The sequence below is a fragment of the Cavia porcellus genome, unplaced genomic scaffold (assembly GCF_034190915.1).
Source record: "Cavia porcellus strain 051 isolate PalLab524CR breed Dunkin Hartley unplaced genomic scaffold, mCavPor4.1 scaffold_9, whole genome shotgun sequence".
Lineage (NCBI taxonomy): Eukaryota > Metazoa > Chordata > Mammalia > Rodentia > Caviidae > Cavia > Cavia porcellus.
In genome coordinates this window covers 56,252,025-56,275,268 of record NW_026947492.1, presented here as the reverse complement: position 1 = coordinate 56,275,268, position 23,244 = coordinate 56,252,025, and the positions used below count along the sequence as shown (strand labels likewise).

General features: G+C 49.8%; 1 protein-coding gene across 7 annotated transcripts in view; it reads left to right on the top strand.

Moving 5' to 3' along the window:
- Positions 1 to 23,244, top strand: part of Myo7a (myosin VIIA) — a 78,357-nt gene that overhangs the window by 36,852 nt on the left and 18,261 nt on the right. For all 7 annotated transcript variants that reach the window (XM_063256436.1, XM_063256434.1, XM_063256433.1 and 4 more), the window contains 17 exons: positions 2,145 to 2,282; positions 4,055 to 4,213; positions 4,533 to 4,625; positions 6,442 to 6,536; positions 7,351 to 7,435; positions 7,989 to 8,207; positions 8,573 to 8,680; positions 9,573 to 9,782; positions 10,009 to 10,212; positions 10,408 to 10,584; positions 11,055 to 11,144; positions 12,390 to 12,517; positions 13,844 to 13,970; positions 14,449 to 14,568; positions 15,079 to 15,252; positions 16,042 to 16,269; positions 17,432 to 17,602. In XM_063256436.1, coding sequence (XP_063112506.1) covers positions 2,145 to 2,282; positions 4,055 to 4,213; positions 4,533 to 4,625; positions 6,442 to 6,536; positions 7,351 to 7,435; positions 7,989 to 8,207; positions 8,573 to 8,680; positions 9,573 to 9,782; positions 10,009 to 10,212; positions 10,408 to 10,584; positions 11,055 to 11,144; positions 12,390 to 12,517; positions 13,844 to 13,970; positions 14,449 to 14,568; positions 15,079 to 15,252; positions 16,042 to 16,269; positions 17,432 to 17,602 — 2,526 coding nt within the window. The remainder of the gene's footprint in view (positions 1 to 2,144; positions 2,283 to 4,054; positions 4,214 to 4,532; positions 4,626 to 6,441; positions 6,537 to 7,350; positions 7,436 to 7,988; positions 8,208 to 8,572; positions 8,681 to 9,572; positions 9,783 to 10,008; positions 10,213 to 10,407; positions 10,585 to 11,054; positions 11,145 to 12,389; positions 12,518 to 13,843; positions 13,971 to 14,448; positions 14,569 to 15,078; positions 15,253 to 16,041; positions 16,270 to 17,431; positions 17,603 to 23,244) is intronic.

The following is a 23,244-nucleotide window of genomic DNA, read 5'->3' as shown; positions in this document are numbered from 1 at the left end:
CTGGTCTAGGCTCTGGTGACTCAGCAGTGAACAAACTAGGAAAAAACATATGTTATGAAACATAGTCTAGCAGAAGAAGGGACAGTTAGTAAATCAATGAATCAGTGAAGCATGCAGGATTGTTTAAATGGGAAAGACTGGGGAGGCAGGAATGAGGGTGTGGGCCCTGAGGCTTTGCCCAGGAGCTGGCAAAGCTCTCCTGAGATGGCAGGAGTCAAGGACACCAACACGCTTCCAGAGGAAGGGCTTTGCAAGGAGAAGGATGGCACTCACAGAAACCCTGAGGCACTCTACACTGAGCCACCTGGTGTGTCCTAGGCAGGGCCAGGAGCTGGAGTAGCTGGAAGGAGGTGAACAGGTACTAGAAAACAGAGGACACTGAGAACAGATGCTCTGAGGGGATTGTGGGCCCTTATTTGGATCTTGCTTTCCTAGGAGTGAACTGGGAATCACCCGAGAACTTCCAGGACGGGTCAAGTTCTAAAGGTAGTTCAAAGGTGGGGCCAGGTGAGGTCTGATGATAAATTGGATGTAAAAAGAGGCATGGAGGACGTTCCTGGGTTTAAGGCCTGAACCGCTGGGAGGTGAAAAGTCTCTGCAAGTCCAGAGACAACACTAGGTCCCAGATCCACAGTACATCAGCTGCATGAAGTGATGATTGTTACGTGCACCAGGTCCTGGTGCCACAGCAGTAAGCCTGACCAGCCTGTCCCTCAGGAGCACAAGGCTTGGTGGAAAGCAGCAGTATTTCCAGCATGAGCGAAACCAAAGGAAGATGTATGTGTGTGTGCGTGCATGTGTGCATGCGTGGGGGTGCAGCATGCAGGCTGTGTGTGTGTGTGTGTGTGTGTGTGTGTGTGTGTACTTCTAACAGTACTATAACAAAAGCTGGCTATAGCCCAATCCAGGGGGCTCCTCCTGCAGGAGGGAGGTCACCCGGTGCTGCTGCTGGGTCAGATTCACTGAAAGCCTAGGGGCCTCTTCCAACTAAAACTAAAACACAAAACACCCATATTTGAGAATTGTGAATATTTGCACTTTCTTGGTGGATTTCATTAGTCTGGGGCACACTGTCTAAATTTAGCATAGGCTAAACACCTTTGTCCCCAAATACCTCATACTTCTACAGCTGTACCCCTAAGTTGATACTACGGGTTAAGAGATGAAGTTTCAGCTCTAAAAATATAAAATCTTACAGTAATGATCAAATTCACTATTAAGAAATTTTCACCCTAATGAAAGGCTGGAAATCAGTGGCGTGAAAATGTGTGAACTAGAACCTGAGTTCTAGACCCAGTTTCTATCAGCTGAGAAGGTTTCCTTCCTATTTGTTTGTTGTTAGGATCTCGCCCCCTTTATTTAATAATATTCTGGAACAGAAACCTAATTAGGCAGAGCAGTGCAGAGGGGTGGCTGACTGGTTACCCAGGAGGGGCTGGCAGAGCACAGAACCCTTAGGGACCCTAGGGTCACAGAGCCTGGAGGGGCCAGCTGTGTGCCACCTTAGGAGGACTATCCAGGGCCACCTTACTTCCTCCCCAACCTGCTGCTGCCCAGCTAGTCCCACAGCAGGGAGGTCACAGCCATCTGCCTACCCTCTCTCCTTCTTCCTCCCCCATGGTTCTTAGAGGCCAGGAACCATCCCAAGCTGTTGTTTATTGAAACATATCCTGACCCCTACCCTCTTCTCTGCACTGTTGGATGGGGACATGACTTTATTTTCTACTTCGATGACTAAAGCTCAGCACATTTGGTGATCTGCTCAAACCCACACAGCTAGGAAACTGTGGGCCAGCACTGGAACTTACCTTTGCATAACTCCCATTTCCAAGATGACCCCAGTGCCTTCAGAGACCTGTGAAACTTAGAGAGGGGCTTGCCAAGAGCTCCAGCATAGCAGTGCAGAAAGGACCTATGGGATCCTGGAGAGGTCCTGGGAGACTTCCTGGGAACAGGGCATCTGGGGTCCAAGCTCTAGCTCAGAGCGGGAAAGAGGGGTCACAAGGGCACCCTGATTACCCAGCTCTCTTCCTCAGGCTGACCCAGCTGACCTCCCCTCCAGCTTCCCTCCCTTATATCAGGGAAGCTGTTGGGCGGGAGGGCCAGGCACAGCCCCTCCCATTGCTGTCTGTCCGTCCCCCCAGGGCGCCGAGACAAGGAAGCGCTCTCCCACACTCAGCAGCCAGTTCAAGCGGTCACTAGAGCTGCTGATGCGCACACTGGGCGCCTGCCAGCCCTTCTTCGTGCGCTGCATCAAGCCCAATGAGTTCAAGAAGCCCATGGTGAGTGGCTGTGGCCAGCCAGGGGTGAGGGGATGTGGGGAATGTGTCAGGGTGGGATGAAGGTAGGCAGGTGATGCAAGACTTTGTCCTGTTTGGAGGGATGATGGGCACCCCAGGGCTTATAAAAGATCTCACTTACTGGAAGAGCAAGTGCACTGGAGAGAGCAACTTAAGTGCTGGCTCTGCTACTTCCAAGCTGGGCAACTGCGGACAGGCCACTTACTCTGCTTAGGCTTCAGTTCCTGGGGCCCATCATGATACCCATTTCCTGAGCATGCCACATATAATGGTGCACACAGACTGCCAGGCACCTAGTAGATGCTCCGTGGATGGCCAGGTGGTTCATGCTGCTGCTTCTCCTTTGAAAGCCTCCTCCTCCCACCCACCTCTTCCTGGAAGCCCCTCACCCCCTGGCTTCTCAACTGCCACCCTCCTCATTTTTGACTCTTAAAAATAACATTTGTTGGACTCCTTTTGTGTGGCTAGGACAGCCTCATGTTTACAAACAGCCTATGAGGAGGAGATTATGTCCCTAGGTTGGAGATGCAGGATGAGGACTTGGGTGTTAAGGGTTCCAGACCAGACGCCAGCAGCCCCCTCTTTCCACAGCCAGGCTGTGAGAGGTGTTGTTTACCCAGAGGCCTGGGGGGAGGCCCAGGGGAAGCTGGGCCCTGGTCTGGGGAGGGAGAGAAGGAAGGCGGGGAAAGTGGCCCTGAGAGAGAGAGGAAACAGACTGCGGAAACCGACTATCTGCACACACTGTCCGGGACAGGAAATCATTTTCCAGTGTGGGCGAGATTCTTTAGGACTTAGATTTGAGGGGTAGAGGGCTCTTGTGAACTCAGTGCAGGGAGCCCCGAAGCTCTGAGGCACGGACAGTTGGGTACCAGTTCCCTGGCTGTGGGGTGTGCCGGGAACCCTTCTCTGCTCAGAACTTGGCATCTGTGGCCAGGACCTTGGCAACAGTCTCATCACTGGTCTCCTGCCTTCCCTATTTCCTGTCCTACCCCCTGCCATGCACTGTCCCTTCTGCTGCGGTGACAATGTTCTCAAGAGCAAATCCAATCGTTTCTCCCTGCCTCAAACCTTCTCTGGTTTCTGTCATCCAGGGAGGAAACCCAGCCTCCCTCCCTGCATCTGAGTCTCACTGCAGCCCAGCACCTGCCTTCTCCTTCTCTTCTCGTCCCCTCTGTGAACTCCAGGCTGGCTCTGCTCTACAACCATCACAACAACAAACAAACAATGTTATAATTCCTGTACTCCAAGAAACTGAGGCAGAAGAACTGAAAAATTTGAGCCCAGGCAACTAAGCAACCTAGTGAGATCCTGCCTGGAAAAACAATTTATTTTTAAAGCTAGAAACTACTTCTAAGATAATAATATGCAATATATTAACTAGTATTAATTTCCTACTATTTTTTTAAAATTCTGTATAATTTCTATCCTTTTTTCTGTTTTGCTTTAAAAAAAAAAAAAAGCCGAGGATGTAGCTCAGTACCAAGGCCCTTTGTTCAATCCTTAGTACCATAGAAATGAACAAACAAGCACAACAATTTCATGTGAGTTAGAAAAGTGTGCCTCTCATTGAAAGCATTGTTGGATCAGGTTCTTTGGCAAACCAGATCTGACACTTTCCTCAGCTTCTCTGGTCAAAATCCTAGAATGTTGTCTGAATAACTTACACATCCATGAAGGCTGCCACGTGCAAGTGCTCCCCAGGGTTATGCAAAATACCACCACCCGCCCTGATGCCCTTCGCCCTGTACCTGCAGCTATTTGACCGGCACCTGTGCGTACGCCAGCTGCGCTACTCGGGCATGATGGAGACCATCAGGATCCGCCGTGCTGGCTACCCCATCCGCTACAGCTTCGTGGAGTTTGTGGAGCGGTATCGCGTGCTGCTGCCCGGGGTGAAACCGGCCTATAAACAGGTACGGGGCCCAATGTATGGATCATGGGAGGGGAAGGGTCCAGCTCTGGCAGAGCAAGGGCCTGGTCTCACATTGAGATGGTGAGCTGACCATGATATCTCAAGTACTGCTGGAAGGAATGGGACTTGGGCAGTGGGACACATCACAGATCTTCTAATGCCCTGGTGGTCACCATCAGACTGTGACAGGTAGTACATAGAGGTGCAGAGAAGCTGGGACCTGGCTGCGGTCACCCTGACATGTGGGGCAGAGCTGCGGCAAGGACACCGAGAGGCTTTCCAGATGGCAAAACTGCCCATTCTCTTGTGTCCGTCTCCAGGGCGATCTCCGGGGGACATGCCAGCGCATTGCTGAGGCGGTGCTGGGCACCCATGATGACTGGCAGATTGGCAAAACCAAGATCTTTCTGAAGGTGAGTAAAGGCTGTGTCCAGGTCTGCCCTGCGACTGTGACCCAGGCCATGGGTGGGGTCTGAGAGGCTGCTGCATGGCTGGGTTAGCCCTCCAGTCACAGCCCTGATCCCAGGTTAGAATCTAAAGGCCAGAGCCCTTCTATCTGTTAGAGACACAGCAGGAGGACTGAATTCAAATCCTAATCCTGTGTCATTAGCACCGGGACTTTGAACAGGTCACTAGCCCTTGTCTTCTTTTCCTGTCAATAAAATGGTATGGTCTTAAGGTGGTCTAGAGTGTATCTTGGGTCCCTTCCTATGGTTTTCTGCTGGGCAGGCTTCTGTGGGCTGTGGTCAGCAGTATGCCTCCTGTCTGGGGCTCTGTTCCAGGCACCCTAAGCTCAGCAGCTCAAGTTCCTGGAGCCCACGGCTGCCCGGGTCATGGAGGTGGGGCAGGAAGCTGGGCTTGGGGAGTCATGGCCTTGGAGAACTTGCTAGGAGTGGGCCGTGCCAGGGCAGCTGAAGTGGGGAAGTGTGGTCTTCCCCATTTCCATTTCCTCTGTGCTAGAGTTCAGCCTGTCCTGGTGGCAGGGCAAGACTCCTGGCTGGTGTGGGAGCAGGCATTTGGGAATTAACTGGTCTTTTTCCTCACAGTTGAGGAGCTTTGAGTCAGTCCTTCACCTCCCCAAGCCCTAACCTCCTCATTGAATAAATGGGCCAATGCCCCAAACTAGATAACCCATAACTGCAGGCTAGAAAGCACATCCTCTACACCATGTCTGAATGGGCATTTTTTCTGTGATCTTGCTTCTTCCAACAACCCTGCAGAGTAGGGAGAATTCAAGCCAGAGAAGAGGAGTGCCCAGGATCGGGCAGCTGGGAAACAAAGAGCAGGGCTTGCAGCCTTCGATGCTCTCATGCCCAACCCATATCAGCAGAAGAAGGCAGGATGAAAGCGTTATGGAATCTAGTGCCAGAGAGCTAGAGAAGTGTCCCCATCCTTATGTCTCTGGGCTCTTCCGATGTGGCAGTGTTTTGAGAGGTCCAAATCTCATTCACTCACTCATTCAGTTCCTCTCTGCCGTGCTCTGTGTGTCTGTGATGGTTTGGTAGACATGGCTCCCCTATGAGACTCTCACCTGCCCAGAGGCAGGGCCCCATCTGCCTGGACCACTGAGACACCACCTTGGCATCTAGGTCAGTGCTGGCTCACAGCCGTGCCAGACACATCTACTGAGTAGACCAAGAAAGTTGTCCAGCTGGAAGTGAGGGTTGGGAGGGGTGAGGAGGAGAAAGGGCTGGAAGTATCAGCAAGGCCTGATCTTGGGGATCTTGGGTGACAGGGTGAAGAGCCCATGTTGAGCCAGGTGCTGTGGGTATCAGTGGCTTGCCATCAGGGTCATGTTTAGGAAGGTTCATTGGCTGAATGTAAGGGAGGGCCAGAGGGGAGGTAAGAAGGGCTAGGAGACCCTGGGGAGGAGGCTGCCTTCAGGATTCTTGGAGGAGAGGACAGTGGCCAGGCCCAGGTCCCTGGGATAGCTAGCAGTGGATGGCTCTGGGCAGAGACGGCAACGGGGTGAAACCAGGATATGTGTACGTTGGGTCCTCTCATCGTATCCAGTGAAATGAAGCTCCTCTTGCTCCTTTGGCCCACCGGGGGCCCTGGGAAACAGCCCCAACCCTTAGTAGTGTCAGAGGCTACTCCATGGGGCCTGAGAAGGCCTGGGAGCCTGTGGGCCCCCACTGGGACTTGGGTTCTGAGTGAAGGAATTGAGTACTCACCTGGGACCAAGCTGGTGTCCTAGGGGGAGACATCATTGGGGACGCTGCCTTTCAGGACCACCATGACATGCTGCTAGAGGTGGAGCGGGACAAGGCTATCACTGACAGGGTCATCCTCCTCCAGAAGGTCATCCGGGGGTTCAAAGACAGGTATGTGCCCTGACCAGCTCCTGCCACCTTGGCCCACGTGCATGCACACATTGTGACCGCTGCTTTCTGATATGAACACCAGGATAAACATGTATACCCAGAAATGAGCACAAGCATGCGTGGCATGCACTCATGGGGCCCATCATTCACGCCTCCTTTATTTTTTCCAGCTTTTAGCAGACACCCGCTGTCTAGTGTGAGGAGTCTCTGACACCCATCAGACAGACTGGAGATGACTGTTACGAGGAGAAGCCATGTACACTGTAATGTGTACCTGCAGAACAACAGGGCTCCTCAGGGTCAGAAACGTGGACTGTAATCCCAAACTAGGGTCTTACTTTCTACATCTATAAAATGATGAAGTTTGATGGCTCAAAGTTCTCAGTTTTGTATTATTTCATTTATTAATTTGTTCATACATTTACTCATTTAACTAAGTGCCTTTTGAGTATCTACTTTAATGAGTTTATGCAACGGGGGCTGGGGATTTAGCTCAGCGGCATAAGCGCCTGCCTTGCAAGCAGGCAGTCGTGAGTTCGATCTCTGGTACCGATAAAAATGAAAAAGACAAAAAAAAAAAATGAGTTTATGCAACGAGTCTGTGAGACTGGAATGACAGGCATTAAGCTTCCTTCTTTTCCAGAGGAGGATGCTAAGGCACAGAGAGGTTCTGTGCCTTGCCCAAGGTCACGCAGCTGAAATGTCATAGAGCGGAGGCTGAGCATGCTCTCCCAATTCCAAGCCACTGAATGCTGCTTCCTCCAAGCCCCAGCTCTCTGCTCTGGGATTCACCCCATTACTGCAACCATTTCAGATCCAACTTTCTGAAGCTGAAAAATGCTGCCACACTGATCCAGAGGCACTGGCGGGGCCACAACTGTAGACGGAACTATGAGCTGGTGAGCCTCACCATCGCCCACTCCTCACAGCCAGGCCTTTGCAGTGGCCTTGTTGCCATGGCAACAGGACTTAGCTGTATCAAGACAAGACTCCCCAGCCAGTCCCCACCTTCCCTCCAGCCAAAGTCTGGGTCTAGTTCTGTGGCTCTTTTTAGCTGGGCAACAATGTTCACTGCTTTTCTTCTGGAATGTTTTGCCAGGCTGTGAATACACTGGCGTTACAGAAGAACTCGAAGCAGCCATAAGAGGATGGGTCATGAGGGGCTTCTTCAGGGAGCCTGGACTTGGGGTGGGAGGTGGACTGGTTGGTTACAGCCTCTGGTTCAAAGGTGGCGTCCCTTAGGGAGCCATCTCAGAGAGTCAGGACTACCCTCTAGGAAACTTCTCCCCGATGGGAGGCATCCTGAACTAGAGGGGCCATTGTCTCCTTTGACAGTGACTAAGCCTTGCCTTGGGGGTGCCAGTCTGCCAGTAGAGGCCAGCTCAGTGGAGGCTCTTGTGGCAGGCGCCATCCAGGCTGGGGCATAGTTCTGAGCATGTCATGTCTTTGCAGATGCGCCTGGGCTTCCTGAGGCTGCAGGCCCTGCATCGCTCCCAGAAGCTGCACCAGCAGTACCACCTGGCCCGCCGACGCATCATTGAGTTCCAGGCCCGATGCCGGGCCTACCTGGTGCGCAAGGCCTTCCGCCACCGCCTCTGGGCCGTGCTCACCGTGCAGGCCTATGCCCGTGGCATGATTGCCCGCAGGCTACACCGGCGCCTCAGGGCTGAGGTGAGGTTCCCTGTCCTCGGAAGTGTGTACAGCCAAGGCCAGAGTCATGGGGAACCTGTAGCTATCCTGCCCTGAGTACATAAGACTGGGACCGGTGTCTTGCCTGACACCTTCCTGTTACAGGCAAGACTAGGGCCTCAGTCACCCCAGTGTGTCTTTAGGACACCAAGGAAATCCTTGTCTGCCTTTGGGTCCCTAGCATCTCCACCAACGGGTGACCCGGAAACTGTCTCAGCTGCCTGTTTCCATATCTGCCAAGGACCTGACAAAGTCACTCACAGGTCCAGAACTCGGAGTGGGTAGAGGTGGCAGGAAGTGCGGCAACAAATGCTACATCTGACGCCCTCCTGGCTTTCTTTCCCTAGTACCTTCGGCGCCTTGAGGCAGAGAAGATGCGACTGGCAGAGGAAGAGAAACTCCGGAAGGAGATGAGTGCCAAGAAGGCCAAGGAGGAGGCAGAGCGCAAGCATCAGGTGAGCCAAGGACATGGGCACCTCCAGGGTCCGCCCGCTGGCTCTTCGGCTTTCTCCATCGCTGGCCTCTTGTCACATCCCTGCAGTCCTCCTCCCTTCCCAGGCCCACTCAGCACTCATTTGCTGAACTGTTTCTCAGAGCTGGGTCTGAGCTAGGTGAACAGACCGAGGGATGGAGCTCCAGAAAAGAGTCTGCACTCCACAGTGCTGCCATGCTGGGGAGAAAAAATTTGATCCAGGGACAACAGTGAAGGCCATGTGTCCCAGTATGGGGGCCACAGTCTTAAGTGCTCCTTACACATGAAATGTGGCTCATCTCAGTGGCACAGAGCTGCTGTAAGATGAAACACACACTGAAGATCCAGGGAGGAGGAAGGATATCTAACACCTCAGTGTCATCTTCAAAATATTGATTATATGTTAGATGGTATTTGAGGGATAAGTGTTAAATGGTATTATTAATGCAAGCTTGCTTATATCTTTTTACCTTTTAAAATGTGACTATCACTTGCACAGCTGATGGTATATTTCTCGTGGACAGTGCTTGTCCAGAGCCACGTGGCCATGGGATTGTGGCACAGAGTGGGTGCTGTTGGGGAGCTGTTCCCCGCTGGGCCCTGAGGACAGGAAGTGTTACCTCGTGGGCTTGTCCAGGACCCTCTGGTGGCTCAGAGGTGCTGGGCACCTGCCTACCAGCCCAAGATGGTGAGGGCTGAGCACAGAGCGATCAGCAGGGGGCGCTGAGGCACAGTCTCTCCGTTTGCTCTGGGGTCCCTGGTTGAAGTTGGGTCCAGTGCTGCTACTGGGCTTTCAGGTATCCCAAGGGGAGCTTGTTTCCTGGGGCTGTCGAACTGGTGCCCATCCCATCTCCTCTGTGTCACCCCAACTTCAGGAGCGCCTGGCCCAGCTGGCTCGTGAGGATGCAGAGCGGGAGCTAAAGGAGAAGGAGGAGGCTCGGCAGAAAAAGGAGCTGCTGGAGCGGATGGAGCGGGCCCGCCATGAGCCTATCAACCATTCGGACATGGTGGACAAGATGTTTGGCTTCCTGGGGACTTCGGGTGGCCTTCCAGGCCAGGAGGGCCAGGCCCCTAGCGGCTTTGAGGTACCAGGCTGGGGTCAGGCTCTAGAGGCTCCTCTGCACCCCGGTTGATGGCCTCCCCTCCTCTGGTGTCCCCTTGCATGAAGCCCCCCCAGGGTCCGATGAGCTGAAAGTAATGATGACCTGGACTGGGACAGTTTAGGAAACATTAACCCAGCCTTGAGTCTGCCGCAGGCCCTCCTACCTGGGGCCAGGCCCACATGGCAGGGAGCTCCTCTGTGTCCATCAGGACCTGGAGCGAGGGCGGAGGGAGATGGTGGAGGAGGACCTGGATGCAGCCTTGCCCCTGCCCGACGAGGACGAAGAGGACCTTTCGGAGTACAAATTCGCCAAATTTGCTGCCACCTACTTCCAGGGCACGACAACACACTCCTACACGCGGCGGCCACTCAAACAGCCGCTGTTGTACCATGATGACGAGGGCGACCAGCTGGTGAGGCCTGCCTGCGCTGGGCCACTGAGCAGCGCCAGGGCTGGGATTGTGGGTGCTTCCAGGGCAGTGGGCCCTGGGCCCTAGGGTTGGACCCAGGCTGGTATTTTTCTAGTTATCTCCCCGCACCCCAGGTTATGTCCACAGCTTGAGGGTGTCTTCAACCCCAGCTCCCCGACATGTGTGCTCCGCTCCCAGGCGGCACTGGCGGTATGGATCACCATCCTGCGGTTCATGGGGGACCTCCCAGAGCCCAAGTACCACACAGCCATGAGTGACGGCAGCGAGAAGATCCCTGTGATGACCAAGATTTACGAGACCTTAGGCAAGAAGACATACAAGAGGGAGCTGCAGGCCCTGCAGGGCGAGGGTGAGGTGAGGCCAGGGTGCCCCCAGCTGGTGACCTTCCCAGGCCAGTGAGGACGGCTGCCTGGGGTACCCAGCCTGGGAGTCCTCGGCAGAAGGGGCACCCCGTGATTTCCCCCTTGCCTCAGTGCTCAACCCCAACGTACACCCTCTATCTACTCGTGGGAACAAAAGTGTAAAAGTTTTGCAAACTGTAAAGTGGTGAACATAAGAGGGGCCAAATGGCAGAGCAGACAGACAGGCTTTGTCATCAGAGCCAGCTCATTAGGGACTCACCAGGAGATCCTGGGCAGGTCACTCTACTTTTCCGAGTCTCAGTTCTCCCATCTGCCCGTTGTCAGGTGGGGGTGGCATTGTGCAGTGTCTCATAAACTTTAGTGCGGAGGGGAGATGATACCCAGCCTCAGTCCCACTGTCAAGCGATTTTTTTCCCCTGCTTCCTGCATAGTCGCTTGCCCTGACCTTTGTTGCTCCTGCAGACCCAGCTCTCTGAAGGGCAGAAGAAAAGCAGCGTGAGGCATAAGCTTGTGCACCTGACCCTGAAGAAGAAGTCTAAGCTCACAGAGGAGGTGGGAGCAAACCTGGGGCCTGGCAGCTTTGGGGTGGTGCCTCAGGAGGCCAGGCTGTGGCCCGGTGAGCCAAAACCCGCAAGAGTGGGCAACACTGCCTGTACCCAAGGCCAGCACAATAGCGGATGCTTGGATGGTAGAAGTGTATGCACATGTGGTGAATGAGGCTGGGGTCTGAAGCGGAGGGGCTTCCCTGAGCAGGAAGCCAGAACTGGCAAGGGTCTGGCGGCAGATGGTAGTAGGAGGGAGGGTACTTCCTGCCAGGGTTGGCACACATGGCTTTTGATGCAAGCAAGGACCTTTCAGACCCAAACAGTTTTCTGGGATAACAGTGCTCATGGAACATCAGGACCACTGGTGGCTTTGAACCCTTCACTGAGTCCCCTCACCTTCTGGGCACGATCCCAGGACTGACTGGGCTTCTGGGGTCCAAGTGAGACAGACATAGGCTGTTGTATTTATGGCCAGCTCCCCATGCTTGCATGTTCACACACAGCTGAAATCTCTCCTTCTCTGCCTGGGGGTTCCTTTCTCCAGGAAGCCTCTTTTGACCCCTTACTTCAGAGTCAGGGACTCCTCCTTTACCCTTGTGCTGTCCTCTTCTGGGACACAAATCCAGTCATGCACCCGTGTAGGGTCAAATTTGAATCCCAGCTCTGAACTAGATACCGAGGGTCTTAGGCAAAAATCATCTAGTCTGTGGGGTCTTGAGAAGAGGTCACAGGGTGGTGACTGAGCTATGGGACTTTCCCCAGCCCATCCTATCTGCATCACACACTCCTGCCCCCCTTCTGTCACCACGTCTGGGTAGAGGCTGCTGCCATGACTGTGTGGGACCAGACAGAGGAGACTCATCTCCAAAGATGGAGCCTTAGTGAGTGGGTGATTAGAGCCCAGGGTTTACTCTAGTGCCATCGATGTATGAGGGGACTCATTCCAGAGATATGGGGTCTTGCTCAGAATCTGAGGGGCAAGGCCCATCCTGGCTGTGATGGGGGTGGGGGCTGAGGTACAGGGGATCAAACAGGCTGCAGATGAACTGTGTCTCAAAAACTGGTGGTACCAAGCCCATGATTCCTAGCCATGTGGGTTTGTTCTTGTTCTGTGGTGCGGCAGTGACAATGGCAGAGTCCAGGCAGGACCCTGCACTCTGGGAAGTGACAGACTCAGGGACAGGGGCCCTGGTTAGCAAGGGCAGCACCCTGAAGTTCACCAGTCCTGGTCAAGCCTGTCCCCCTGACCCAGGTGACCAAGAGGCTGCATGACGGGGAGTCCACAGTACAGGGTAACAGCATGCTGGAGGACCGACCCACCTCCAACCTGGAGAAGCTGCACTTCATCATTGGCAATGGCATCTTGCGGCCAGCGCTGAGGTCAGTGCTTGAGGGGTGCAGCAATGCCGTACTGGGAGTGCCCCGCAGCCCCTGATGGGGCCTGGAGGCCTTTGGGTGGCTGAGTGTAGCTCCATCACCTTAGCACCAGATGAAGCTGAGATCTTTGGTTGGCTGTGCTGCTGGTTCATCCTGTGACCTTAGTCAGACTCCTTCATCCTCCAGGCCTGTGGTTCCTGGGCTGTGAAGGGAAATGATAATAGTGCCCACCTCGAAGGCTAATCCTTCCCCTTTCCTAGCTTCAATCTCCCAGGGTGTAAAGTGGGAGGGTCAGGTTGGAGACCCCAGTGGAAGGGGATAGGTTTTCAGTGGTATCCGACAAGCTGAAAACTAGAGCCACACTTACTTAGTTAAAGAATTGGCCTTTCTGCTGTAATTTTACCTTTTTTTACTCTTTGAATATTTAAAATGGCTATCGTTTCATGAAATAATTCAGGTAGTACCCAGTGTGTGTGTGTGTGTGTGTGTGTGTGCGCGCGTGTGTGCATGTGTGTAATGTTTTTGTTACCATAAAAATCAGACAACTTCTAGAATTTATTTAAAGTCTGTTGGCCCATGAACTCTCAAAATTTAGGAGCCACCATCAGATAATCCCTCTTCCTGTTGGGCACTGCCCTTACAAAAGGAAGAGGAACAGGAGCTCCCCCTGGTGGTCACCGTGTCACTATTCCTCTGCTCTTGTCCCTGGGCAGGCAAGAGTTCCCAATTTAGAAGGATGAAGAAATGTCACCAAGGCAGTGACTATGGCAGCTGCCCTTTCCTGGAGGCTCACTGTGCTTAGGCCCTGTGCTAGGTACTTTCTAAGCCTCAGCTCATTTTTCTATGCAGAAAGCATGCAAGGATCGTTTTCAAATGAAAACCAAAAAAATCAGAGAATTACAAAAATAGGTGCACAGTCCCTGTTCATCTAGCCCCCAAGACAGGCCTTGGCTTTGTCCTTCTCTACTCACTGGCAATAGTAGGAGCTGTCCCTGCCGGCCTGACTGTGGGTTGGGGTTGAAAAAGCTAAGTTACCTGTCCAGGACACCCACAGGGTCAGGAAGAGGCAGAGCTGGGTGTGTGCTTCTCATCAGTGTGGCCACTGTGCCCAGAGTGGGTCTCCAGATGGGTTGCCTCTGGACTGGAGTCAGAAATGTGCTTCATGCTTCATCCTGTTTCTTTAATGGCTTCCCAGAGCCCTGGGCTGAGCCTCCCCACCTGGCCCCACTCTGAGGCCTCCCAAATGGTCTTGGGCAAGTTGGACAGGCTGGCTAGCCTGGTGCTAGGAGCGGGGCCAGCTGCTCCTCTGAGGCAATCTGTCCTGCACAGGGATGAGATCTACTGCCAGATCAGCAAGCAACTCACCCACAACCCATCCAAGAGCAGCTATGCCCGCGGCTGGATCCTTGTTTCACTCTGTGTGGGCTGCTTTGCCCCTTCTGAGAAGTTTGTTAAGGTAAGAGAGGCGCCTGGCATGGAGGGAGCATGCCATGTCCTGGTGTTGTGGCAGAGAGCAAGGAAAGAGCTCAGCAGGGGCTCCTGCCCAGCCCCATACACTGGATTTCCTTTGCCCGGTAGCACCACTTGGCTGTCTTTCCTGACCCCTACTCTAGTTAGCTGACAGAAGTATGTCCCGGGCCCTCTGCCATGTCTTGGGACAGTCACTGCAATCCAGCTTGGTGTCAGGCCTGATGCTGGCTGGTGCTGTGAGAGTGAAAGAGGTGTGGACTGGTCTCTGGGGCGAGGCAAGAGACTTGTGGAGAGCAGGTTTTGTGGCCAACACACAGTCCATGGACTTGGTCCGGGTGCAGTGGGAACCATGGCTGGAAAGGGAGAGAAGCGGACAGTCCTGCCCACATGAGCAGAGCTCGAGTTACCTCAGTGGTCCGGGTGGGGGAGGCCGAGGGCTGCTTCACCGGGTCCCCTGTGTGTAGTACCTGCGGAACTTCATCCACGGGGGACCACCTGGCTACGCCCCATACTGTGAGGAGCGTCTGAGGCGGACCTTCGTCAACGGCACACGGACACAGCCCCCCAGCTGGCTGGAGTTGCAGGTGACCCCCCTGCAGTGTGTGTACACTCACTGTGCTCTGGTGCCCCCCACTAGTGCTCCCCGCTTTGGGATTCAGTGGTTCCTCAAGGGTCCACCTTCAAATTCTATAATCCAGGCCCTGGGAACAGGACAACCTCAGAGGGTCACTGGCCTTATGCCAAAGAGACATGGGTGTGGGGACACCCTCCGTGTCACAGAGGTTCCACAGAGACTTGGAGATGATGATGCTGTCCTGCAGAGTTTCACAACAGCTATGTGCAGTAAGCACAAAAGCCCCGCTGTGGCAGTGCCTGATGTCCCAGCCAGGGCACTGTAGCAGGGCCCCTGATAGCCCATGTGGGAGGACTGCAGAGCAGGGACCCAGCCACCTGTGGCTGAGATAGGCAGTGTCCTAGTGGGATGCTCAGGGCCTTGGGCTCAAGGGCTGCTTTAGCCACACAAACAACATGAAGCCAAAGCGCAGAGAATAGGCTGATCTGAAGTGACCCAAAAACCTCTCGGTCACCTCAAGGCCACTAAGTCCAAGAAACCCATCATGTTGCCTGTGACATTCATGGATGGGACCACCAAGACTCTGCTGACCGACTCGGCGACCACAGCCAAGGAACTGTGCAATGCCCTGGCTGACAAGATCTCCCTCAAGGATCGGTTTGGGTTCTCGCTCTACATCGCCCTATTTGATAAGGTAAGGTGACCTACGGGGCCACCTCCTGGTGCCATTCAGCAAGGCCACTGACCCCATCCCAGTGTGCTGCTTCCTAGCTCAAGTGATGTCCAGCAGGTTACTTAGGGTAACCTGAATCTGCCCAGTTCATTAGGATGGTGGAGGTCTTTCAGGCACTAAAGATGAGACCCAAACCTCCTAGGGCAGTGTGTGCTCAAGCTGAAGGGATCCTCCCATGTGGCCCAGCCCTGCTCCTGGGTGCCACCTGGGAATGTAGTTCCACATGTGCTTGCTATGGTAAGTCACAGGGAGCTCCTCAGCAAGTGGTCATTCGTTCCACTTGTCCTCCACCAGTTGACACGTAAGTACCTCCAGCTTAGACCTGCAGCCTTCTCCACTGAACTGGGCCTTGGGCTTTGGGGCTTTGACCTCTCCTTGGCCAGTCCAGGGTCAGAGCTTGTGGCTGGGCACAGTTGATCTGGATTTTTCTCACACACACCTCTGTTTTCAGTGGCAGTTTTTCCACAAGTTTCACAAAAGAGATTGCACTTGGAGATTGGGATTTCCACATTACTATGCCCATTATGAGGTCTAGAAAGATAATAACTGAGTATGTTGACTCTGATACTAAGGCTGGATCCATAGTTCCCTCTTGTGTCTGCGCTCTGGGGACCCAGAGCATGTTTCTGCTTCTCTGAACTCCATTTTCATCAGGACTAAAACAATTGACACCACTGATGGTTCCTTACAGTCTTTCCCTGACCCTGTGTCTGCCTGCTTTTCCTCTGAGCATGCCCTCTGTGCCCACAGGTATCCTCCCTGGGCAGTGGCAGTGACCATGTCATGGATGCCATCTCCCAGTGTGAACAGTATGCCAAAGAGCAGGGTGCCCAGGAGCGCAATGCGCCATGGAGGCTTTTCTTCCGCAAAGAGGTCTTCACACCCTGGCACAATCCTTCAGAAGACAATGTGGCCACTAACCTCATCTACCAGCAGGTGGTGCGAGGAGTCAAGTTTGGGGAGTACAGGTGTGAAAAGGTGAGTGAGAAGGAATCTCCTGCACTCACTAGACCCTCAGCCACTCTTGTTATCAAATCTGGGCTTCACGCCACTCTCTGTGCCCTCCAGCAGCTGGGACTGAGCTGGGACTCATTGCAGTTGGATATTCTCCAGGCTTCTCCTAGAATTAACCCTCATTCCTCATGGGGGTTGTGAGGATGTGGTAATATGACAGGAGCAGGAGTTTTAAAGAACACCTTGGATACTGCCCCTGCAAGGTGTCCCCACACTCCTGCAGTGTTTGTGCACGGTACATGCTTCAGTACACCGCTGTGGTACTATGCTGAGGTAGTCCAGTAAGCTCTGACTGAGAAAGAGATTCAGTCAGTTAGGCTGGACTTTGCACATGTGTATCATTTTATCCCCTATGGACAGGAACGGTGTGGTTGCCTTGTTTTGGATGATGGTAGTTGTGGTTCTGATGGTGCTTATGGTTCTGTTGGTGATTGTGGTGAGAGAGGAGGACATAAAGAGGATGATTGTTGTGGGTGGTGATCATGGTGGAGGAAGTGATGGCACTGGGGATGCTGGTGTTCTTGGTGCTGATGATGGTAATGTTAATGGCTATAGTGGTAGTGATAGTGATGATACTCCTGTTGGAAATGGTGATGATGCCGATGGTATTTACTATTGGCTGTCACTCACCAGCCCAGGCAGAGAAAGGCCAGTGTGCAGTACCCACCTGGCACTCTGCAGTCTTGACTATCCCTCAGATGCATAGCACTGATGGCAGAGATGGTAATGGTGAATCACCCATCACTTTGACCTTCCCTGAGGCTCCCCAGACCTCTCCTTTTCCAGAACAGGCACAATGTCTTCTCTTGTTTATCAGCCCAATTGCTGTCACATAGGGATGAATGTGCAGTAGCTGGCCTCTTTGGATCAAATCACCTGCCCCTGGTCAGAGTCCAGCTCTGCCAGTGCAACAGCTGGACCAGGAGAAGGCGGGAGAGCAGCCTTGCCCTTAGGAAGCTCACAGGTCTCCTGAGCAGACGAGAAACAGTGAGAACACAGGGTCGCAAAGACTAGGGTCCCAGACCTACAGGAGGCAGGGCCAGAGGAGGGCCTGGGCTGCCAGCGGTCTGGAAGAACTCCCCAAAGGGAACTGAGCCACCAAAATGACTAAGGCCTCCTCTGTTAGGAGGACGATCTGGCTGAACTGGCCTCCCAGCAGTACTTCGTGGACTACGGCTCCGAAATGATCCTGGAGCGCCTCCTGAACCTTGTGCCCACCTACATCCCTGACCGAGAGATCACACCCCTGAAGACACTTGAGAAGTGGGCCCAGCTGGCCATTGCTGCCCATAAGAAGGTAGGAAGACCAGCAGAGGGCTTGGAGGAGGGATGAAGACCCAAGCAATCAAGGTCAGAGTTCCCCCACCCAGTGTCTGTCTGTGGAGCTGCTGGGGCCAGGACCTCCTGCCTCCCGCAGCTGCTTCTCTTCCAGAACATCAGTCACACCTGTCTTCTATCTCCTTCTCTTGGCGAGGGAGCCCCAGAGGTCATGGGTATTGAGGTGACGTCCCTTGGTCTTGTATGGGCTGCTTACAATGCTGTGTTTCCCAAGAGCTGCTGTTCCGGAGTGGGGGCGACACTGGAGGGAGGGGGTGTCTAGGAAACTTGCACTTCTTTTTCCTGAAAGAATCCCAACCACCTTCCTGCCTGGCAGCTCTAGGCAGTCTCCTTCCACACCCCTGGCCTGGAACCCGAGGCCTACGACCAGTGTGAATAGTTCCTTCCTGAGCTGTGGAGCCTGCCCAAGTGGAGCAGAGGCATCCAGATGGGGAAGAGGCTGGGGTACCCGCTCTGACAGTTGACCCACCCCCTAGCCCCCGCTGCAGCTAAGTAGACCCGTCCTTGTACGCTGGTTGCTACCAGGTTCCGCAGATGGCCCTGCTCTCCTCTGCCACACAGCAGTGCTCCCCCTCCCCTGGAGCCCCATGCTGTCCCTGTCTACCCTCTCACCTCCCTGGTTCGCTCCCACCGGGCCCACTTGCTCAGAATGTGTCGTGCACCAGCATCTTCATCCAAGTGCGACTCTCGCCTCCCATCCAGAAGAGGAGTATCCAGCCTGCCGTCTCTGTCTTTGTTGTTGTTGCTGTTTTGTTTTTGTTTTTTGTTTTGCTATTGTTTCCTCCCTCATTGCATCTGGCTAGCTGCTGAAGCCTTGTATTTTACTGCCGTCTCCATCTTCAACCTGTATCCCTCTGCCTTCCTTGGGGTTTGCATTTCTCATTGCGGGGACACAATACCTGACACCCACCACTCAGATACGTCCTTGAATCTGTTTCATGTCTTCTATTGCTTTCTTATATTGTTCATGCAAGGTTCCCATCTTTTTGCAGTGCTCGTCAATTTTTTTAACTATCTTCTTTACATGTGTTCAGCATTTTTTAAAAAATTTTATTTAAAATGAAAAAAAAGAAAAACCAGAACAAAACAAGACAAAACAGTGTAAGGGTACAAGTAATGCAGGACTACAAAAAAAAAAAAAAAAGTAAGAAATCACCAGTTAATAGATTACACATTGTCACCTTAGAAATAGTTGCTCAAGTCACAGGATCAAAGCATACAAAGTAGACATTCAAACAGTGAGACTGCAGACAGTTGTGTTCAGTGATCCAACAAAAACTCCATAATATGGTCATTTATCCTAACATACCTAAACACACTTGCAGTTGTATCCTTTAGAGTACTTTTTTTTCCTCTCTTTTTTTACAACAAAATTTACACATTTTGGGTTTTATTACTCCCATAGTTCTTATTACTTTTTTTAGAAGAAAATAAAACCAAATATGACAAAACAAAGCTGTCAGTCAAAACCAAGCTGTCAGTCAAAACCAAGGATAGACATAGTACATGATGTAAAAACAGAGTACAAGGTTATCAACAATGGTTACCATAATGCCTCTTGCTTCCTTAAAAAGAATTGCCTCTATCATTAGGTATAATTAAGTTGATCAAAACAGTACAGAACAAGACCAATAAAACCTAAACATTGTAAACGTTACAGGACTTCAAAAGAAGATAATAGTCAAACCAGAATGGGTAGGATAGTGAATCTTATTGCCTTCAAAGTAGTTGCCTATACCCTCAAACTTGATACTATCAAACAGAACAAAACAGAGTCTAAATAGTCAAAACAAGATAGCGGGAGTAATACAGAACTTCAAATCAAGTTAATAGGAAATAAAAAGTTGCTATAATATATCCTGCTAATTTTTTTGATTTTTCCCCTTAATTAAAAAACAATAAAAAATAATTTTTTTAATGAATAAGGGGAGATTGAGATAAAAGAGGACATAGCAACATAACAATACAGGTCAAAGCATGACAATTTCAGCAACCTAGTGCTTCACCACCAAATAACCCGACTTAATAGTAGTTACCATAGTGTCTTTTTCCTTGAAGTATTTGAATATAACTTCGTATACTATAGCATCAGACATATCAAGACAGTGTGAAACCATTCAAGTGGATGAAAGTATTACAGGGTACTTAGAACCAGCTAACAGAAAATGAACAACGGTTTCTATATTATCTCTTTGCTTATAAAAATTTTTGTTTATACTATCACATATAATAAAATCCATTAATATACAACATGATAAAACCAATGGAGACAGAAGAGCAACGGTTTGGTAGGGCTTCAAAACAAGATATTAGATCAGCACTAGCAATTAGGATGTCTTGTTTTCTTCAAAATAGCTGTTCATTTCATCACAGGCAATAATATCAAGCATCCCAGAATAAAGCCATTCAAATTAATAAGTGATAGCTTTATAAGGCTTCAAGGCCACATAATGGGGAATCATGATTACTACATACTTTTATATATTTGAATCCTTTCTTACACTAGGGAAACTGTTCGGTATTCACACATGTGAGTTTGATTTATTTCACTTATGAGTATGGTCTCAAGCTGTACCCATTTATTTATAAATATCTCAATGTGGTCCTTCTTTATAGCTGAGTAGTACTCCATTTTATAAAAATACCACCACTTTTTTATCCATTCCTTAGTCGATGGACACTTGGATTGTTTCCAAGATCTGGCGATTACAAATTGGGCTGCTATAAACATAGATGCGCATATATCACTGTGGTATGATGCTTTCAGTTCTTTTGGGAATATGCCTAGAAGTGGAATAGCTGGAACAAATGGGACTTCCAATCCCAGCTTTTTGAGAAATCTCCAGACTGACCTCCACAAAGGTTGTACCAGTCCACACTCCCACCAACAGTGCAGGAGAGTTCCTTTTTCCCCACAGCCTCTCCAGCATTTGTTGTTGTTGGTTTTCTTGATCCTGGCCATTCTTTCAGGAGTGAGATGGTATCTCAGTGTGGTTTTAATTTGCATTTCTCTAATGACCAATGATGATGAACATTTTTTCATGTATTTATTTGCCATTTGTATTTCTTCATCTGAGAAGTGTGTATTCATTTCAGATGCCCATTTTTGGATTGGATCTTTGAGTTTTGGGGGTCTGAGCTTTTTTTTTTAATTCTTTATATGTTTTAGACAAAAGTCCCTTGTCTGAGGGACAGTTCACTAAGATCTTTTCCCAGTTTGTGGGCTTTTGTTTCACTATGTTGGAGATTTTTTTTTTTGTCATGCAGAAACTTTTTAATAAGAAGTGGTTCCAGTTATTGATTCTGGGAAGTATTTCCCATGTGGTTTGAGTCCTGTTCATGAATTCTCTACCTACCCCTATGTCTTCAAGGTTTTTACCCACTTTGTCTTCCAATAGATTTAGTGTTTCTGTTTTAATATTCAGATCTTTGATCCATTTAAATTTTAATGTAGTATATGGTGACAGGCATGGGTCTAGTTTTAGTTTTCAGCAAATGGAGAGCCAGTTTTCCCAACACAATTTATTAAAGAGACTGTCATTCTTCCAGTGAACCTGTTTGGCTCCTTTATCAAAGATAAGGTGGTTGTGTTTGTAGTTGTGGTTGTATCTTATAATCTATTGTATTGATCTTCGGTTCTGTTTTGATTCCAGTACCATGTTGATTTTACTACAGTTGCTTTGTAGTATAACTTCAAGTCAGGGATTGTGATGCCTCCTGCCTTGCCTTTGTTGCTTAGAACTGTCTTTGCTATTCTAGGTCTCTTCTCACTCCAGATGAATTTTAGGAGTAATTTCTCTAGATCTGTGAGGTATGTTGATAGTATTTTTGTTGGGATTGCATTGAATCTGTATAAGAGTTTTTGGGAGAATGGACATTTTCACAATATTTATTCTTTCTATCCATGAGCAAGGGATGTCTTTCCATTTTCTGAGATCATCTTCAGTTTCTTTTTTCAGTGTATTATAATTTTCCCTGTATAGGTCTTTCACTTCTTTTGTAAGAGTAATTCCTAAATATTTCATTTTTTTGGTTGCTAGTGTGAATAGTGTGGCTTCTCTTATTTCTCTCTGTGATTTTGTTGTTAGTGTATAGGAATGCTATTGATTTTTGAGTATTGATTTTGTATCCAGCTACGTTACTGAATTTATTTATTATATCTAAGAGTCTTTCAATGGAGTTTAGGGGGTCTTTTATGTAGAATATCATGTCATCTGCAAACAATGATAATTTAACTTCTTCTTTTCCTATCTTTACCCCTTTTATTTCTCTCTCTTGTCTAATTGCTCTGGCTAGTATTTCCAGTGCTATATTAAATAGGAGTGGTGATAAAGGATATCCTTGTCTTGTGCCTGATTTTAAAGTAAAGGCATTCAATTTTTTGCCCTTTAGTATGATACTGGCTATTGGTTTGTCATAGATGGCCTTTACTATATTGAGGTAAAGACCATCTATTCCAATTTTCGGTAAAGTTCTTATCATGAATGAATGTTGGACCTTATCAAAAGCTTTTTCTGCATCTATAAAAATGATCATGTGATTCTTATTTTTGGCTTTATTGATATGGTGCATTACATTTATTGATTTACGTATGTTGAACCATCCCTGCATGCCTGGGATGAATCCCACTTGGTCATGGTGTATAATCTTCTTGATGATTTGCTGCATCCTATTTGCTAATATTTTATTGAGGATTTTTGCCTTTGTGTTCATTAGAGAGATTGGTCCATAGTTCTCTTTTTTAGTTGGGTCTTTCTCAGGTTTTGGTACTAGAGTAATATTTGTTTCCAGGAATGATTTAGGAAGGATTACTTCCCTTTCAATTTCATTGAATAGTTTGAGGAGTGTTGGCATTAGGTCTTCTTTGTATTTCTTGTAGAATTCTGTCTGCAGTGAATCCGCCTGGGCCTGGGCTCTTCTTTGTAGGTAAGGACTTAATTACATTTTCAATTTCATTAATAGAGATTGGGTTATTCAGCAGTTTTACATCTAGCTTTGGTACTTCATATGTTTCTAGGAATCTGTCTATTTCTTCTGTGTTACCAAACCTTTGAGAGTCGAGGTTTTCGAAATAGGTGTTGATCTTCTGTATTTCTATAGAGTCTGTAGTGATTTCACCTTTTTCATTTCTTATTGCATGAATTTGAGCTTTTTCTTCCCTTTTTTAATAAGGTTGGCTAGGGACTTAGCAATTTTATTTTTCTTTCAAAGAACCAACTCTTTGATTCGTTGATTCTTTGGATTGTTTTCTTAGTCTCTATTGCATTGATTTCTGCTCTGATTTTTATAATTTCCTCTCTCCTTTTGGCTTTGGGCTTGACTTGTTCTTCTTTTTCTAGCTTTTTGAGGTGTAGCATCAGGTTATTTATTTGTATTCGTTCTGTTTTCCTGATGTGGCAACTCAATGCAATAAATTTTCCTCTGAGGATGGCTTTCAATGCATCCCACAGATTCTGTTACCTTGTATCTGTATTTTCATTTTCTTGTAGCTATTGTTTAATTTCTTCTTTAATTACCCCTGTGACCCACTGATTATTCAAGAGTGTGTTATTCAGTTTCCATGTGTTTGTGGGATTTTTGCAATATCTTTTATCATTAATT